Source organism: Parambassis ranga, chromosome 13 (genome assembly GCF_900634625.1).
Source record: "Parambassis ranga chromosome 13, fParRan2.1, whole genome shotgun sequence".
Lineage (NCBI taxonomy): Eukaryota > Metazoa > Chordata > Actinopteri > Ambassidae > Parambassis > Parambassis ranga.
The window spans coordinates 10,303,212-10,322,685 of record NC_041033.1 but is presented as its reverse complement, the minus strand read 5'-3'; the positions used below and the strand labels follow the sequence as shown (position 1 = coordinate 10,322,685).

Below are 19,474 nucleotides of genomic sequence, written 5' to 3'. Positions count from 1 at the left end.
TCTTTCTGTTGCAGCAAGTCAGAATAATGTGATTGAGTCTCCGAAGTGATGTGAACAAATTATATTCAAGATCAAATCAACACCATCCACAGAACACCTGCTTCCACCTACTGATGAAGTGACACTGTCTCTGCATCAATCAACATATCAATACTCCAAATTCTTACAAACAACATGAGCAATCAAGCTTGATCGTGACCTTTTTACATGCAATTATGTTGATCAGAGCAACATGTGTGAGCACATGTTGAGTGTGTTGAAGTTTAATTCCTGCGCCATTGAAGTTTGTGACCCTTTAACAAGTCAGGAGGAAAGATAGTGCTCCTTACTTCTCAGTAAAGAACAGGGTTTGACTGGAGTGAAGGCTTATTGGCTTGTTATGTACTATTATAATAACAGCTTTTGACTGGAAGCCTGAAAGGCTCATCATTACATCATAGTTGCATTATTCATGACGTAGTTAGTGCCTATGTCACTTCATCTCTGGTATATAACTGTCCAGACATCATGGTGCATGACCTGTGTGACCTTGTGTTGCATGTAGGTCTCAGCCCTACAGCCACCTCGGCTGCAGCCATTCTGCCCTGCAGGGTCCTCTCTGCCAAGTCCATGCCAACTGAGATCGGAAGGCCTTTGTTTTCATCCAGCACCTCCCTAAACTCTTGAGAAAGGTCTTGTACAGATTCCAAACTGCCTCTGTGTCTTTGAGTGTGCAAGGTTAAACAACTCTGGAGTCCTTTCGGTGTTCAGGGCCTCAAAACAACCTGATACAAAAGTGTTGAGAGTCCTGACCCCATTTCACCTGCATGTAAAAAAAAAACTCACAGCATGTTGCTTATTTGTGTGATTTGTTACGTTCAATTAACACTTAAAACACAATCAAACAATACCAACACGTCTAAACCAAGTCACATGTTGACTCCTCTACAGCCCCAAAAACCTGCTACTACTAACTATACAGTCTCTTCTGTATGTTAACATTTTCTTAATCCCGCATATCATCTGTATTTAAAAAAACATGTAGGGATTATCCCTACAAAGTGCAACGTGACATGCGTTTGCCCACAACACAGACAGTAAGGCCTCCGACTCGCACAGATGGTGGAATTTGTTGGAAAAAGCTGATATGTTTCTCCATGGCTTAGCTGCAGCCTGGTGCGTCACGCAGCGACGTACAGCACTGTGCTGTATGTACATGCACACACAGCCGGGACAGACACCAAAGATGAAGCCAGAAAAGAGCAGAATGAGGGTGGTGATTTAAAAAGAGGAGAGAGAAATGAAAAGAGGATTACACTACAGCGTCAAAAGTTCTGCGTGCATTAAAAAAAAGAAAGAAAGCAAAAAAGCTGCCAGTAAACTTTGGGGAATCACAGTGGGAATAGACTGTAGCTTGTCTGTTGTTTTCAACACCTATAGGTTTATCTTTTGATACCACCACACACCACCTTTACTGTGTGCAGAGTTTAGAATTTTTCCAAACAGCTTACATAATTCAGAGAGCACAACCCAGGAACACACGCACACACACACACATACACACACATACACGCGCACACAGGACAGGGCCCTGTGGCTACATCATCTGCACAGTGCCTCTATTTTCTCTTTGGTTCCCTGAACAGCACCCGTGCTGCTTTATGCTCAGAGGCGTGATTCCAACTGCAGGCATATGATGCATGAAGGCCTCTCCCTTGTCTGTTTTAATGTCTTGTTTTTCAGCACTGGGGCTCTACCCCCGGTACAGTGTTATCAATTTTACACAGGTGTGCATGGACATATAGAGAGATGAAAACAGCAGGGCTGTGGTTTACACTCTGCTGGGGCCATTATTAAACCAGTCAATATAGGAATGGTCATGAATTTGTAGACGTTTGTAGTTTTTCTACAATAGGGATAAATCTATAGACAGACCTGATCTATGCACCTCTGTGCTTTACTGTGGAAAATAAGATAAGGTATTATTTACAGATTATAAAATGTCAATGCTCCTTATTGGACTATTAAAGTCCTAATTCTTAAACGTTATAGTGGCATTCTTTTTGTCTCCCTCCTCTGGCTGAAAGAGTAACTGCACACATAGTGTTAATTACATAACAAATTGGTGGGGCCACAGATGAGCTCCTCTCTGACAGAATGTGGTGTCATGCCAGGACTGTCTGAAGCTCAGCCTGTGAGATGTGCTAACTGAGCTTTTGGATACGCACCACACCACACCTCAGAGTTGGCATTGGAGTTTTTGAGTAATTAGAAAGACAGAACTGTTACCCATTTTCTCAAAATGAGGTTAGGTAGCCAACACAGATTTAGTGTGACTTTTCATTGTTGGAAAGCACAGCTTTCTAACAACTCCCTAATCTTTCTGGGTTTTTTTCCTCCCCCCTTTCTCAGCTGCTGCAGCCTCGCTCTCTGTCATTACAATATATCCCAACCTTAACTCCACTGCGACAGTAGGTCAGTGCAGGAATGTCACCACTATAGAGATATATACGTGGTGCTGAAACGCTTAATAAGCATTGTGTGAGCTTGTTTGACAAAACATAGGTGGACAAAAGGGTTGTGAACATACTTAATACATACCAAATCAGTTCATTCTACATAACATACCTTAATGTTTCATTTTCACATGCTGCTATGTGACATCACAACTACTTATGATTTAAATAATATTACCAAATCTAATTGTATGTGATGTAGACAATTAAAGAATGGTTTCCTTTGAGTTCTTACAGCTGTTCTGTTACATTTTGTTAATGTATGAATGTCTCTTCTCTAAAATTCACCCTGACATTATTAGTGTCTTGTAGACTGTGAGCACTTGACTCTGTTCTTAAAATAAATCTGTGAACGTTTGAACAGAGTTTCTGCAGGGTAACATGAGTTTGCAGCGACAGTCACTGTCCTGTTCTGGGGAAGGCCAAAGATGGGGATTAAGGCGTCAGTAAAATACGCAAACACAGAGCTGTAATGTGTCGTCTGTGCGCCCGAGGGAATGGAAAAAAAGGGGAACTAAGAGGGAGATAAAAAAGATGAGGAAAAAAGATAGACTCACTGTCAGAATGTTTAAAGAGATAAGTTTTATTTATGCCACTGTGTCAGAAGAGAAATGTTTTTGCTGGAGTACAGATGACGCAACTGCTGCTACAGCTGCCTCTACAATATACTGTAGCCTGATGTAGTGACATCATCAGCCCTGCAGCACTGTGTGTGTGTGTGTGCGCTCATCAAGTCAGTCAGGTTTAATTAAACTGTACAGCGGGGCAAATTCCTCAGTCTATCGGCTTGTGCAGTTTCACCCTCAATCAAAAATTCAAATACACACACACACACAGACAGAGTGACTAGTGGTGCACTAGCCCACAGCATATTTAGAGTGACTAATCTACTATTAGCACTTGTCTCCCAGGCCCTCCCTGCCTTCCTCCTCCTTCTCAGCACTCCTTCCTCTTCCTCATCTCCCTCCCCTCCTTCATCCATCTCAGCTCAAGGGGTTTCTTGATTGTCAGGTTGTTTAGCATCTTTTGAAACATAACAGTGTTGATTATAAAATGACAAAATCTTAATAGCATTTTTGCTTCAGCTATCCACTCTCCTCCTCTTCCTCCTCTTCCTCCTCATCTGTCACGTTTAAACCCTCTTTCATCCATCTCCTTCCTCATCTCCTCCCCCATGGTTCTTCTTCTTCGCTGTCACTCCACTGTCTCCTCTTTCTTCCTCCTTCAATATTCTTTGCTTCGTCCGTTGGGCCACTGTTTTGTCGTTTCAATCATCTCTCCTTATGTTTTCTTTTCAGTCATCCACGTCCCTTCTGCACCATCTGTTATCTTTTTTCCCATTTCTTTAATTTTGTCTCTTCTTCCCTTCAGCCCACCTCCTTCCCTACTACCACCATCACCTCCTCCTGAGTCCCTCCATGGTGATTGTATCTATGAGATAAGCTGGGTGTCAGACACGAAATGTTCTCCAATTTCTCTGCATCTGCTGCTGGTGAGAAATGGGCAGGCTGAAAGATAAAGTCAACAAGAAGACGACAGGGGTGTGGAAAGTAGGAAAAGAATGAAAAAAAAGGGAGCAGGCAGGTCGAGGGACAGACAGACACTATGTGACAGCATAGGTTAAAAACCCAATACTGGTCACTGCATACATTTATTTCAAGCCAAGATTGTCTAAGGAATACTTAAATATATTAGTTAATACACTTGAAAGGAGAAGGCGCCTGGCTCAGCACAAAGCCTGCAGACATTGCTGCTGCTTATCACAACATCAGATTTTCACTACACAACAACAACATCAATTAGAAAACTGCAAAACAAATAAAGCTTTCAGTCACAAAAAGTCTAATCCATCAGCTCAGCTTTAACAAGACTTAATGTCACGATTCAAGCTAACCTGCAGTTTAACGTCTCACCTCATGGTGAATTCTGCAGGAGGATGGAGCTGAGGGTGGTATTGCTTCCTTTTACCTTCCTTCTTAGGTATAGCTGGTCAGCATGTCCTGCAGACTGGCTCGTCTAACAAGCAAAACCAAATCCAATGAAACCATTTAGCAGCTTTAAATTAGCTGGGCAGTGAGAGCATCCAATCTGTTTGCCACACACATAAAGAAAAAGCACGACTATTTCCCTTATGAATATTAAGCTATGACTTCAAATAGTTAATAATGAAATATGTAATAATGTATTGCTGAATATTGAGCAATTACCCAAGAATGTATCTGTGTATTAATGAGGATGTTTTTACATGCTACTGTTGTTTCAGGTATTCTATAATGTGATTTGTAGGCTAGAGTGAAAAAATGGCTGACAGGGTGACACTGTGGGTGAAAACGACCAAAAATAGCCTGTATGCCAAATGTCTGAAAGTGATATTTGGCTGCTGAACTTCTCCTCTTTAGCCGGGCCGGGGCAGGACAGAAAGAGAGTCATTGTCTGATTGATTGTGCAGAAAAGGAGAAGAGCAGTTGCCATGGGGACAAGCAGAAGGGCCTTTTCCCCCACTTTTTTTTCTAAGGACCAGTAATTGGTGATAAACCTGAAGGGAGGGGCTGGAGGGCGGTAGCCTAATCATACGCAGTGAAGCACAACAGCCTTCACAGAACTGAAGAAGTGCTGCAGGACTCAGGAAGTGTGTGTTTGTGTGATAAAAAGTCAATATGTGTGCTAAAAAAAGCCAAGCAAAAGAGTGAGAGAGAAGTTTTAGTGTGTGTGTGTGTTTATGGGAGTTTGCCTGTTTCCCAGTCAGCTGTAGATGACTTAAGACAAGGTGTTAATGAAATGTATAAAAGGAAGCTGTTGAACTGTGTCCAGCTGAGAGATGGTACATGTGGCACAGCAGACCATCAACCACACAAGTTCACTCCACTATTATGCAGCCTGCAGGACACACACACACAGGAGCAGAAAACAGCAAATTAAGTGAGATGTGGAATAAGTAAGTTCACTTTGTTTTGATACTAGAAAAGATAAATGACTATAAAGCCTCAGCTGAATCTGAGCTGTGGTGTCAGGTTGATCATTCTTACAGCATGCTGCACAAAACGACAAAACTGAGAGGGTAGCTTCTTACTTACCAGTCTAGAAGACATGTTCAGACCTCAGACTCAAACTTCAGACCCTCAGTAGTGAAGATCTGTCTCCAGGGCTGAAGAACACACTCCTGTTTTTTTTAAGTATGTTTCTGTTTTGCTACAGATTGTGGTGTGTCACCTGGAGCAGGTAGTGTGGGTAATAGTTGTTTGTTGACCCATTCCCCTTTAACTCCTCTCTCTCAACATGCTCTTCTGCTTTTTCTTCCTCCTGCTCTTCTTCTCTTGTTGGAATAAGACCAGACAAGACACTACATCAACTAACTAACCCATCTAGTGTTTAAACACGGTATTACACAGAGGACCGCCTAACCGCATAAATGCCTTTCACATATCTGGCTCCTTCATGAACCATTTCAGTGAAAAAAAACAGCAGCTAATCCCCATTAGTGTTGCCATTCCAGTCGTTTCTGTTGACATTAAATATGAACAGTTTGATCTCTATTGGCTGCAGGCGGGCTTTATGTTTGATGTGATAGTGCATCAATTAATTAAGGTCCTCCTATGTAAACATCATTTAGCTAAATATCATACTGCTCATGAGCTACACGTCTCTTGGGAAGAACTCCCCTTCTCTCTCATCTCTCCATCTGCTATCTCACCACTAATGATAAGACAATTCAGTAAAAATACCAGTGAAGAGAGTCACATGGTTTGTAATCAGTAGGATTAATTAGAAATTATTCCTTTCCTGCATTAAGCACCAAAATAACCCTGAGTAGATGGCAGATTTGTTTTTAATCTCTCATCTCTCATTATCTTAATCTAAATGACAAGTTGTTCAAAAGCCTGGCAGGAGGTCGCTGTTCTTCCTCTCTCACCTGTGCACATCTCTTCACACCCCTTCACTCTCCCTGACAGCTGAACTTCAACATAACAGAGACTAGAAACACACCTCTAGAAAAAACGTGAACCTCCCAGCCTGCTGGTGTCAAGTATAACATTAAACAAAATGCAATACAGCCTCTGACAGCAACGCTTTTTATAGTCACAATCCTGCAGGAATCAACACCTTTAATGTGATTGCCCCCTTTTTTTGGTTGGTTTCCTTGACAACAAAGGAGAAGATCAGGATTTGTGAGGCTGAAATGATTTTGTCTGGAACCAAAATGAATATGAGCTGAGCAAACAGATCGGATTGATTATATCCACAAAAACTTGTCTAAAGCTCATCAGCAGGGGGATTAGAAAGTTTCAGAGGTGGCAGACAATTCTGGCAGGGTGAGTGAGTGCAGGGCACCGTGTAATTATCCAAATCTGGACTGATGCCTCATGCAGCTCAACACTGCAGGTGAAAGTACAAAGAGCAATGAAGGGCACCGAGACTGACAATATGATTTGTGGGGTAAAATCTGTAGTATGCTACAGGTAGCTGGTGATTAATCAATCAGAGCATTCATCTTAAAGAGTAAAACATCGTTTATGCAGAGCTGACAGAACTGTGTGTCTCTACAGGTGAAAATCACAGAGTACTGACTTGGCTATTTACACCCAGAGCAGCAGAGTGGCATGCATGGATGGTTGCATGATGTAAGCAGATCATTATGTGGTAGTGAGAGAGTTTTGCCTGCAGGGCTCTCTACCAGAGGTGAGGTAGTAAAAAGAGCGACAAGGATCGAGTGAATGGGTCAAAATACAGAGGTGCAAAATTATAAAATTTATAATTAAATTAATAAAATTTATGGAGAAGACAGAGAAGAAGCAGGGTAGAGAGAAGTAAACCCAGGTGAGCTATCTCTGTGCAAACAGGACTGTTGGTCACTGATGCCTTCCATACATCATCCTGCCTGTAAGACAAAAACAGAGGACAGTCAGCCCACACACTGAGCCAGTTCCTTTTAAATCTGCATGTGGGTCCATTTTTAAAAACTCTAAAACTGAAATGATTTGAAATTCAAATGAGCTGTTGTTGAACTGTTGGGGTTATTTGCAAACATGCCTTTAAATTAAAACAAATTTAAAACAGCAAGTTAGGTGAAAATTCACAGGCACAGTGTGCTCAGTGACGAAGATTTCTTCCCTAATCAGAATTCATCCCAGACTGCAGTTATATAAACAAACAGATTACATGGCTGATTTTTGAGACCGCAGAGAGCCTGGATAAAAGTAGGGAAACACACTGAAATGAAAATGTTTGTTGCACTTTCAGCTGTTCACCAATATCATTACATTGTTTGACAATCCAAAGACAACTACAGAGTAGTCTCATATTTTGTGCATATTTCCATGATTTTAACACAATGTGCGGGTAAAAACCAATATGTAGGTTTTATCCTGATTATTCTTGTATGATTGTGAAAAATTGTTTTTTCATCCATGTTTTTTATTATTATAGTGAGTGCACCTTTTCAGAACATCAGTTCTGGACTCAAACCTGCACAGGTTTTCACCGCTGACTCAGTTCAGGCTGGACTTCACCTAAATGAAGCTTCTCTGTCTGCTGATGCAGTGCAGCATGCGGTGAAAGCCAATTGGAGTGTCACTCACTCACGCTGTTCTTGTTGTTGTGTGCTCTGAGTGGAAATGAAGAAAATTGGCTCTCACAGGCGGATGTCCAGATTTCTGTAGGAGGCTGGTGACTGCTGCTGTCCCTCCTATTGTTTGTCTGTTTGAAAAGTTGTGACACACTGTGCTACTTGAGAATTTACATTTTTATTCTCAGGAGCTGGCAGGTGGGGCTGGCAGGTTGGCACCTCACCACACCGTAGGTCCGCCCCTAAAGCTCATTTCCTTAGTTTGGACTTTATCTGTGCCTTGCATTCGTGGCCCCTGTCTGAACCACACTCATTTGTCTCCATCCTTCTGTTTTATGCAACTGCTGCCATGACCTATATAGTAAAGGCCATTTTAATGTGCGTTTGTGTGGGTTCATCCCCAGTGGGTCTCCTGTGCGTGTTTGTGGATGGTTTAGTGAAGATCTCCAGTGTGTTGGTCCCTTGCAGAGCTCTCCGGTGTGTGTCTCGAGGTACAGAGTGACCCTGATGTGTCAGTTCTGCTTAAAAAAATGAATGGAGTGCTGGTGGACCACCGTGACTCACACACACACACACTTAGAGAAAACTTCCCCAGGGCTCTCCCTATGATCACTGTACCCCCCTCAAACACATACACACACAAAATCTGCTGACATTTTTCCTCGAAGCACATCTATAGGCTTCAATTTTATATCTGTGGTGTGACATTGTCATGAAACCCGCAGGCGCTAGAAAAGTTTCTGTCTCTATATATTTGTATTTTGCTGTGTACGAACACAAGTAAAGTGTTACGTGATTTATAGCCCGGCTTGTCTTTTCACAGCAAGCCTGTGGGCCAGCTGGGTATGCATGTGTGTTTGTACATTTACATTAATTTCATAAAAGCACAGAAAAAAGTGGATTACCACGAAGGAAAATAAACAAAGCTGGAGGACATCAATGTTTTTTTTTTTCTAAAAGCAGTCTTCACTAGGCATGCTCAGAAACACAGCACATTTATACAACTAGCTGGATGTATTTATTAGAGTTTCAAAGATGCAAAGAACATTCAGTAAAATGCTGAGTAACAGAATAAGAGAGGCAGAGACATGGAATGTAAACACTGACTATAGGAAGTATCCAAATGTTGTTTTACAGTATTGAACAATGTAAAGGGATATCGGGACAGAGGAGAGCTCTACAAATGAAAAGGGACAGTTCACCCTGGTTTACATTGTCCCTGTGGCCTGCAGCGCCATGTATCCATGCAGATATCAGGTGTATTTTTGTTTTCTGTTTAGTATAATGGGACTACTATAATGACTCTCAGCTTGGGGTGCTAAAAGTGGCAAAAAAAGTCTAGTTTCTAGGAACACAAACCACAGGCCATGTTGTGGGCAATTTTAGTTGCAGTGGGTATGGCAGAAAATATCTTCTATACAAATCTGTATACTGTTCACAACAAGGTCTCTCTCTCTGTGTGTGTGTGTGTGTGTGTGTGTGTTTTCAGCAACACAAGCTGAGTGCCATGTAGATATCTCTACAGGCAAAACATGGGCACTGTGGACCACAGGAAACAAGACACAATATTTAAATCCTGGGTTGAAATGTCACTTTAATTACAGGGTAAATACTTTCTATAGGAAGTGTTGTCATCGTCATTGTAGAGTCGAGTTGACTCCTGCTGAGGTGAGAGGGCAATCAACGACACACTGTCACACATATTGTACATGTACACACACTGCACAGGTTTATGAGCTTGAAGCTGTTCCACCATTTAGCCAAAAAAATGATGAGAGGAAACACAGTGCAGCATGTAGCGTCCTCTGCTGTCAAAATAAATACAAAAATCTTTACATAAAGTAAACCTATAGGTGCAGATGAAGGGTTAATCCTTTAGACAAAATATATACAAGTGTGAACCCGGGGCAGATAGTGACAGAGGAATGTAATGCACTATAGTTTGTATCTGGTGCTTACAGATGTTTAGGTAGGACGTGCCAGCCCAAGCTATAAAAATACAACTTTGTGCATACACAACAAAAAAACTTGTTTACCTATTCCTGATTTAAAACTTCAGAAATACTCCTGGTTAGACAGAAATGCCCGGGTATTGTATTTTGCCTCTAAGCATCACATTTGTGAGCAACCTACAGAGCGGAGACAGAGCTGAAGATTGTGATGAAGAACACACCAGAGCAAGAACATTAGTAAATATAGTTTAAAATGTGATCTTTCTAAGGTGTTTATCTGCTTCACAATAAACATTTTAACAAAAAATGCCCTCTCCTGTGACATTCTTCAAAGAAAAATATAGCTTTTAGCACCTAGCTCTCCATATGTATCACACAGGTGCACGTGCAGACAACATATATACATCTCAAATGCACATTGCTGGCATGTATATTGCGGCGTAACAGACACTGATCCTTCACCTGTCAAATTCAAGTCACAGTCTCCTCTAACACATGCCTTCTTTATAGTAACTATTTACCTGCACATTCACCCCAATGATTTATTGAGCAATAGTACAGAAATTAAGTTAAAAACTGATTCAGCTACAAATATGTGTCAAACTTCTATTTCCTACAAAACAGAAAATGAAGCACTCCGTGCTTGTGCCTATAATCATCTAGCATTTTTAAACATATACAGAAGAAGAAATCTCTCAGCAAGTCTGTCCTGATTCCAATGGAAACCAAGGTGCTACAAGCGAGCTCAACCGAGGAACTCCACAGAGTGATTGTGTGATTGTGGCCCAGTAAGTCTCCTTCATTTTAATGCCAGAGCTTATTGCTCTTTTGTGCATCGGGTTCAAAAAAAAAAAAAATCATCCATGAACAGAAACCAGTGCAGGGTATATTTTACATGTGATCCTATTGTCCGTTTCTATTTTGGTCCACTTCATATCCACAGGAGCAGATGGGAGTGTCAGGCCATAATCCATATGCAGTATGAGCCTGTCATTCTGATCACAGAATGATGAAGTCACTGAAATATTCAGAGGTCATCTGATGAGGCCAACTGTTCATCCTTTAAAGACAAACACACACACACGCTTTATCTTCTCATCATAACCATCGGTAAAGATTTGTATTACTACTTGCAGCTTTTCTCTCTAAACCTAAAATCAGTTTCACAGCATTTTTAAAGCCCCCTGAGAGGTCAAGCTTAAAATTCTCATCCAGACCAAGGATGTCTCGGAGCCATGGCAACCAGATATGAGGCTGCTCATGAGATGTGGACTCAATAAGCTGTGGTCAAGGGAACAGATAAACACAGATATGCAGCCTGACAGATCAGTTTGGACTGAGAGATAGTGGTGCAAGTCACTCAAACTTTATATTGATTCTCACAGTTCAAAACCCAAAGGTAAGAAAACTGCAGGATGTACGCAACAGAAAACATTTCGAATTATTGGTAGATGACCAGATAAAATAAAATACGTGCAACAGATATTTTCCCAAAAGTCTTCAGGAATAATTGGCCTTTGTATTTAAATGAGGTGAAATTGTTATACCACCTTACCTTCCTTTCAGTGACCATTATCGAACATCTCTAAAGAGCTGAAAGATAAACAATGAGAGATTATGGCATGAGGTATACAGCAGTTCACACGCAGAACAACAGGCCTAAGTGAGTCCCATACAAAGAGACACACATGGTCAGTGAACACTGCCCACTTCAACATGCAGTGAGCTTCTGTTGCTATCCCATTACCGAAGCAATCGCACATCTCCTCAATATTCATCATGTCATCCATCATTCATCAAGTCAATACACTGAACAGGCGAAAATCTATATCTAGAAGGCAACAACACAGCTACCCTTAAATCATGTTATTGCCTTTGGAAGTTACAGGAGAGTGGAATTCTTATGTGCTGCTGCAGTCTGCAGCAAACTAATGAGCAGAATGTGATATGCAGAAAACAGCAGGAGGACACGGCTGCATCATCAGATAGTGGACATTTGGTCTCATGGCGCCAAGACTGAGCAGAGTGAAGTGTTTTGGATGGCTGCACTCACATTTTCTATGAAAATAGAACAGATGGAGAGGGTGATCCTGATACTGCTGAACAGATCTGTTCTAATGTGAGTGTGCTTGAAACAATGATGATGTCTATCAAGTTTGTGATAAAGTTCATACCAGTGTCAGTAAGCAAAACTTCACTGTAGAATTACTCTTATTGTAATTGGTGTCTTAGTCAAAAACATCTGCAACCTGAAGATGCTTCCACCTCCTTTCACACTGTCTGGATTCTTAAACATCTTGGGTACAAATTATTAATTTATTTCTCTCACATTAAAGGGGTTTAAATCAAAGTTTAAGAACCCAGATTCTGTCATAAGGAATAAATCAAAGACAATCATAGAGCAGAGGCTATTGATCCTGCACAGGTGCGACCCCCAACTCTTATTCTTGTTGTTCTGATCACAGAAAGACATCATGCATCAATCACTGAAAGAAATCAGTCTACCAAAGGACTTACTACACAACTTCAATAAGATGTGCACAAATTTGTTCTGCTCTTTGATAAGGATCAAGGTTGAGGGTCCAGACCACCTGTTCAGCATGAATGTCTCTGATTAGCCTGCAGCTCTGGATTGAGCCGGTCTGTCCTAGATTAGTCCCAGTGATTGGTAAAGTGACTCACAGCAAGCTGGTCTTGGCTGAAAGCTGCTACGCTGTTCCGCATCTCATTCTCACTGCCGCGCAGTGGTATCAGTGACACGTTACCATGACGCGCATCTGGCAGCACGCGGCTCACCCGGGACTGTGGGAGTCCGTCCTGAGGCCACACATCACCGTCATACTTTAATGAGGAGTGGACAGAAGGAAAGACAGAGTGTAAGTACACACGATACATACAGCAGGGAAACATCCCATCTTTTTCCAAATGGTTCTACTGAATACTCCTAAAAGAGTCAGACTATGGTTTTTAGCAGCCTTAAAAATCAGCAGTGGAAGCAGAAGATTTGACTTTTGAACGATTACAAATAACAGGGTTACAGAATTTCAATAAAATAATGTGTTAAAAAACAGTGTGTAGAAATTAGTGGTACTTAACAAAGAGTTTATGCTTATTTCTAAGCATGTACAAGAGCCTACAATGGTTAACGCCTTAGTACAAATACTTGCAAGCCTCTGTGGAAGCACGGTGATGTGACACCCACTAACATCTACTTTTGTATTCAGTGGACAGAAGAATCAATATTCATTCATTCTTGGGTCCAAAAGCTCTGCAATAGTTACAGGTATTTTTTTAGCTCCAGCTCCTAATGACAAGAGCGGAAAGACTGCACTGAGAAAGACATGCAAAAGTCCTTTTTTCAAATGGTTGGCATGCCCATAGACTCATGCTTTTTAAACTGTATACTAGCTTGTGACACTAATCATGGCATGCCAGCAAAAAAGACAAAGTTCTACTTAACCGCCTTGGATATATATATATATATGTTTTGTGTGTATATATGTGGGTGTGTGAGAGAAAGAGATAAAGGAGAGAACAGAACACACCTGGATACTTAAAAAGGTAGCATACCACTCCCTCATTTCTGACTGAGTGTCACAGCAGAGGTACCTGCAAAAAAAAAAAAAAAAAAACAAGGTAGTGAAGCAGATCTTGGGAGACCTGAATCGAGAGAGGCATTTGGAGACCAAGGGAAATTTGGAAAAAGAAAAGACAGTGAAGTACTCAAAGACATTAAATAAAATTGACATGCTCTCTCTGATGGTGCCCGGCAGTGCCACCACAAGTATAAACACTGAGTGTGATTCCTAATTTTAAATTTCCACCACAGACAAACACTGATTAGGACCTTGAGCATCTGTGTGTGTCTGCGAAGGTGTGACTTTGTGTGTGCGTGTGCATATTTCATGACACGCAGGTTGCTGTCGCATAGCCCTCTGAGTCATCAGCCACGCTGTGGTGCTGAATAAATAGGCTATATTTATACAGTTATTGTTGTTGTTATGAGCACAGATTTAGACCACGACAATTATTCCAGTGCTTTCCACTGAGACACAACAAAACACCAATGCAAAGAGACTTTAGAACAAAAGAGTATAGAGAGTTCAGTGTGTTTCACAGATGTATATTTAGCTACGATTTGGCACACATGCTAACTCACCTTACACACACGGCTCCTCCCTCTCCCTGGTTTGCATCACTATGCCTAACAGAGCTCATTAGTGCTTGAAGAGATTCATAAGAAGACTAGCACGCATACAAACCTACAGCACAGTATCTCCCACAGTACTTTCTTCATTTTAAATAACCATCTGCTAATCTACAACATTAAGAGCAAAAGAATGAATGCTGCTCATTAATCATTATGGCTGTCCGCAGAATAAAATTTACATAATATGCTGCAAATTCATCAGCTTAAGTGCAGTGACTGCGAGAATAAGCTGATAAAATAGTAAAGAAAAAAAGGAAAATGAATGTTTTAGGAGTTTTGAGTGCAAGTGGGTAAGATTAAGAGAGAGAAGTTCAGAACGTCGTCACATGGGCACTTCCTCATCCACTCATTTTCTCATGTTTTCACTTTGTTTCTTATCTCTCTTACTTTCCCAAGTTTTTGCCTGCAGTTAATTTAAAGTTTCTGCCTTAGTATACAGCATCTCCCCTTCAGCGTGACACTTTGCCTCTTTGCCTTCCACCTTCCCCCCACTCCTTCTTTATCTTTAGTCCACATTCCCTCCCTCTCAGGTGTGTTTTATGCTGTGAGGGACATAACGATGGAGCGAAACCAAGAGATGATACTGCCTGCAGCGTGACGAGAACAGCACTCCCATTACCACTGTGGAGATGTCTACTGCTGTTGACAATGCAGAGCCTGGTGTAACACGGACACACAAAGCACGCACATGGATGTACACACACATTCTCCAGGTCCACACACACACACACACAAAGGCATGTATATGTGAACAGACCTGGATTAGAAGAGAGGTTATAGGTGTACTCATGTGGATTTCCCCCCCTGGGTGGAGCCGACCTTTCACATGCCTGCATCTCCAACCTCTCATGCAGTGATCTGACCTGTTTTCTCAGCCTACAGAGAGGCTGCCAGGTCTCTAATGTTGACCATGTTTACATGCCACACATATGAGGAAGTTTGCCTTCCTGCTACTGCAGATAAATATAACTATAGGTGCTGAAGTACATTGTGAGGCTTTAACTGAACATATGGACAAGAATACAATTCACATTCTGCTTTTACACACTTCATTTTAAATGTGAAGCCAGCAATATACCCTTTAAACCCAGTGTTGCCAGGATCAGGTTAGGCACTGTGCTGCAGCTCTTCTTTTAAAAACACTAAGTGTTTGAGGAAACTAAACTAACTTCTGTAGCTTTGGAAGCTAAAGTTAAATATTTTGCACCATTCTAGCCTGATACACAGTTTCAGCTGTGAAACAGTATGAGGGCTTTACCACCATGCTGACTTTTGATCTGGGTGCTGATAAAAAGCCAGATGGTCCCTGTCTTCTTTAGTCCAGCGGATGCAGCAGCAGCAATGATTTCCACAGTTTTCAGTTTCGATTGGTCAGACCACAGCAGGACAGTTTTCCACTCTGCCTGAGTCTGATTTAAATGAGTCCAGGCACAAAGACATGTCTGGATCTTATGGATCCTATGATGTTTTTTCTTTGCTTGGAATTACAACCCATTACAGAATACTTCTAATGCCGCACCGCCTGGGGGGCTGAAGACCACAGCCATTCGGCATTGGTTCTCAGCATTGTAATAATGATGAAGATAATATAATAGTACATTTGTTATTCTTAAAACTACTTACCCACACAATTGTCCATAGAAAGGTAAAGCTCTCCCTCTCTACCCTTCACAAAATCTCCCTGGTATGACTTATCATTAAGTTACTGACCTGTTACAGAACTCTTGGCATCTTTTTTTGTTTAAACACATTGCTGGCATCAGAAACAAAATGTTTTACCACCTGAATAGATATGAAAGTGTGCCATGTGTAGTTCATTCATGCTACAGTTAAAACGCCTGTGGGGGTGCATCTTTATGTGAGCTACAGTGTACATGTGATTTTATGTAGCTATGAACCATAAAGAGCAGCCCACGGGCACAAGATATGTCTTGAGGTTTTAGTACAAATGAACAAAAGAAAAAAATGTTCTGAGCTGTAAATGTGGTGGCTGGCAGCTATGTATCAATTGTAATGTATTTAAGTGCTGAACATGCGGATCTGGACAGCCACTCACCACTGCTGTCTCTCAGGCTTTTCTTGCTTCTTGCTCTCATAGACCAGTGTCAGACCCCAGCTAGAAGTAAATGGAGACAGAAGGAGACGATTACTTCAACAACCACCCTGATGCTTTTAATTCTTTGGCTAACTCTGCCCCCTAGTGGTTACTCTGATCACAGGCCCTATCAGGTTCTTCAGACAAGGCAAAGACGGATCCAAAATTAATTATTTAGGTTTAGCCATTAAGTATTCCTTTAAATTATTATGCTAAAGAGCAAGGGGAGATACAGAAGCTCTGGACTTGTGTGCCGTTTTACACCATTAAGAAAGTACACTTGGGAGCAGGGACCAATTTTATTAAAGCAAAATGGTGGCAGTAAAGCAAATGAGTCAGTTGAAAATACATGTTATGATTTTCAACGTAATTTCAATGCAATCAGATGTTCCAGCAAAAATACTCTCATTATCCATAGATATAAAGAACAGCATACTTATTCAGGCCCTTTGCCACAAAGTGGTCTTGAGGAGGATAACAAGTGATATCAGTGCCGGTGCTCACCATGTGGGAGGACGGAGTTTCTTCTTGATTCCTAAGTAAACTGTAAGGTTTTTTACTGGCCAATCACGTTCTGGACGGTTACTCTGCCAGAGAGAGAAAGAGAAATACACTTACTCAGCTTCTGAAAGAAATCGTCACAAGTTAAACTTTGCATAATGTGTGTCATAATCTGTCAGTCTTACTCTGACTTCCTTGTACATTCTGAGAGAGGTAAAATTGAGGATGAAATAACGGTCATGGAAGCTTCCGGAGGACAGACCCAATCCCAAGATGCTTCGCTCTTCTCTGAATTTCATCATCCCACTTTTAGATGCATCCACTTTATTTGCTGGTGGGACAAATGTGAGATTACTACATATACAACATTATAGCAGATCAAACAGAGCAGTGATTGAGACATAAAGAGACTGATAGTTTACCCAGATAGACATTTATTGCCTCCATTGCCATGTGTTTTTTGATGAGCAGATGGGAGTCAGTACCAAAAGAGTGGAGGATGGGTAGGACTCGCTCCTGATAGTGCAATGGGCGTTCTGAGAAATAGACACAGACACAGACAAACATGTCACAGAATTGGACTGGCTTCTTTTTGAAAGCTTTGTGTTAAAATGTTTGTTTTGTATTTTAGCAAACAGTGGAATGGAGACTTCAAATAACACCGCTTACTACCTACCCGTAAATCTGCTCTGTGGTGACGACACTCCCCCCATTCATTCCTGTCACTCATACCTTTAGTCATTTAGTTTCTGACAACTCGTGAAACACATGCCAGATCAGCTGAGTGTTACTGGCAGTTGATACTCCACCTAGAGGTTTTCTGATGGGAAACCAGATGGCCCACATGCCAGGCTCAAAAGAATGATCTTTGTTGCCTCTGAAGCTTGTGTATTACTTTTTGTAGTTCGGGCTGCAGGCTGAGTAAGGAGCACTTGAAAACCTTTGCGTTGTTGTTTTTGTTTTGCTTGTATTGGCACGTAAACCCTTGTCTCTAAACTGAGAACATGTAAATTTAAATTTCGTCTCACCGTGCCTTCCCAGTAGACTCACCCATTTCTTCCTTGTCGCAGATCTCCCAGCAGCTCCAGTAGTCTTTCTCTTTAACTCGGATGTTACGTCTGTCCAAAACCTCTAATGTGAGCTCTGCTGCTGTCATAGAACCTGGAATCTAAGGAAAAGCAGAGCAGAGGATTTTAAAGATAAAAATAAAAACAGTACAAAGTCCATTAATGTTGTGTCATTTCTTGACATTGAATTACCTTGACATGTTGTTCTGCTGTCTCTGTCTTTTCCTCCAGGTACACTGTACAGATGAAGTGGCCTCCGGGTTCAGTACTCTGAACAAAATGGAACAACAGGAATCAAATAACAACAGATAAATAAGTAACAGCATACATAGATGTCCAGTTGCAATGTCACGCTCAATAACATAAACTGAAACATCTAAAAATAAAAAAGATTTTATGTGACTTAAACAACGAAAAACACAGTTACAACGACACAAAGGCAGGTTACGTTGTTCACGTTCCAAATAAATAGGATTTGTGTGTGATCTGAAAGCGTGTGTGACTCACAGGAAACTTTGTATTAAGTTTTTCTCGCACTTTGATGATTACTTTGATCTCTTCTAGTTGCTTCTTTAGCTGCTGCTCATCCACCTGCAAACCGGTATGGACACATTCATTCACACACAAAAAATTAATCAACCAACTGAAATGAAATGACACATTATCCACCTGGATATAACAACTTCATGCTGTGTCATGTTAATGCCTCTGGCATGAGGTTGCATTTTAATCGCCCGCGGACAGAATGTTGTGGGTTGGAGTTTGGAAGCTGTCTTTCATGTAGCAAATGTTGACAGTGGCTAATTATGCTTTTCCTTACTCTTTTTGCAACATTCACTGTTATTTCCCATATTTCCTGTAAACAAACTAAATGCTGCATAAATAATCTTACTGCCACTTAAAAAAATCAGTTTCCTGTAATAAAATTATGTAATAATAATAATAATAATAATAATAATCGGATCCTGATCTTGCAGTTAATATAATAATTTGATTTTTTTTCTCCTATATATGAGTATGAGTGAACAGTGAATCTAACCTCGAAGATGAGGGTGTAGTGCTGTATAAGGTCCTCAATAACTAGTCCAGCACTGTAGTCCTTCCCGTCAGTCTGGAACAGTGTGGGGCCAAACACTATAGCCAGGTTATGGAGGTTCATCTGGTTTAGCTCAGAAAATCTTTGCACGCTGAAATGCACAAAATGCCAAACGTAAGTGGACATAAACAGAGATAAAACAGTTATTGTGTTTCTGTATCTCACCAGTAGAGGTGGTTGATAAGGGCTTGTAGTGTAGCCTTGTTGACATGAGGCAGTCTGTTCAAGAGGAGCTGATACTGGGAGATTTTCACACTTTGATCTTGAATGCCTGAAGTACAAGATACATACAGAGAGAGAGAGAGAGAGAGAGGAGGAAGACAAAGTGAAAATTGTAGTATAAATAGAGGTAAGATCACAGACAACAGGAAATTGATAAGAGAAAGAAAAACATTCAGCAGGATGACGAGAAGAGGAGATAAATATCTACGACGTCTAAATATAGGTAGATAGTGGGACAAACGACTGACAAACAATTACAGTGCATTTTACTGC

The 19,474-nt window shown here is 41.1% G+C and overlaps 1 protein-coding gene across 8 annotated transcripts in view; it reads right to left on the bottom strand.

Annotated features, from left to right (window-relative positions):
* Positions 1–9,053: 9,053 nt before the first annotated feature.
* Positions 9,054–19,474, bottom strand: part of arap1 (ArfGAP with RhoGAP domain, ankyrin repeat and PH domain 1) — a 35,768-nt gene continuing 25,347 nt past the window's right edge. For 4 of the 8 annotated variants that reach the window (XM_028419457.1, XM_028419461.1, XM_028419458.1 and 1 more), the window contains 11 exons: positions 19,145–19,250; positions 18,923–19,070; positions 18,391–18,474; positions 18,076–18,153; positions 17,867–17,984; positions 17,239–17,352; positions 17,002–17,147; positions 16,820–16,902; positions 16,277–16,336; positions 13,556–13,619; positions 11,624–12,851 (listed from right to left, as the gene is read on the bottom strand). In XM_028419457.1, coding sequence (XP_028275258.1) covers positions 12,663–12,851; positions 13,556–13,619; positions 16,277–16,336; positions 16,820–16,902; positions 17,002–17,147; positions 17,239–17,352; positions 17,867–17,984; positions 18,076–18,153; positions 18,391–18,474; positions 18,923–19,070; positions 19,145–19,250 — 1,190 coding nt within the window. In that variant the 3' untranslated portion in view covers positions 11,624–12,662. Of the gene's footprint in view, positions 11,071–11,565; positions 11,604–11,623; positions 12,852–13,555; positions 13,620–16,276; positions 16,337–16,819; positions 16,903–17,001; positions 17,148–17,238; positions 17,353–17,866; positions 17,985–18,075; positions 18,154–18,390; positions 18,475–18,922; positions 19,071–19,144; positions 19,251–19,474 lie in introns of those variants that run through there. The other 4 variants (XM_028419460.1, XM_028419463.1, XM_028419464.1 and 1 more) reach the window with 3 other exon arrangements.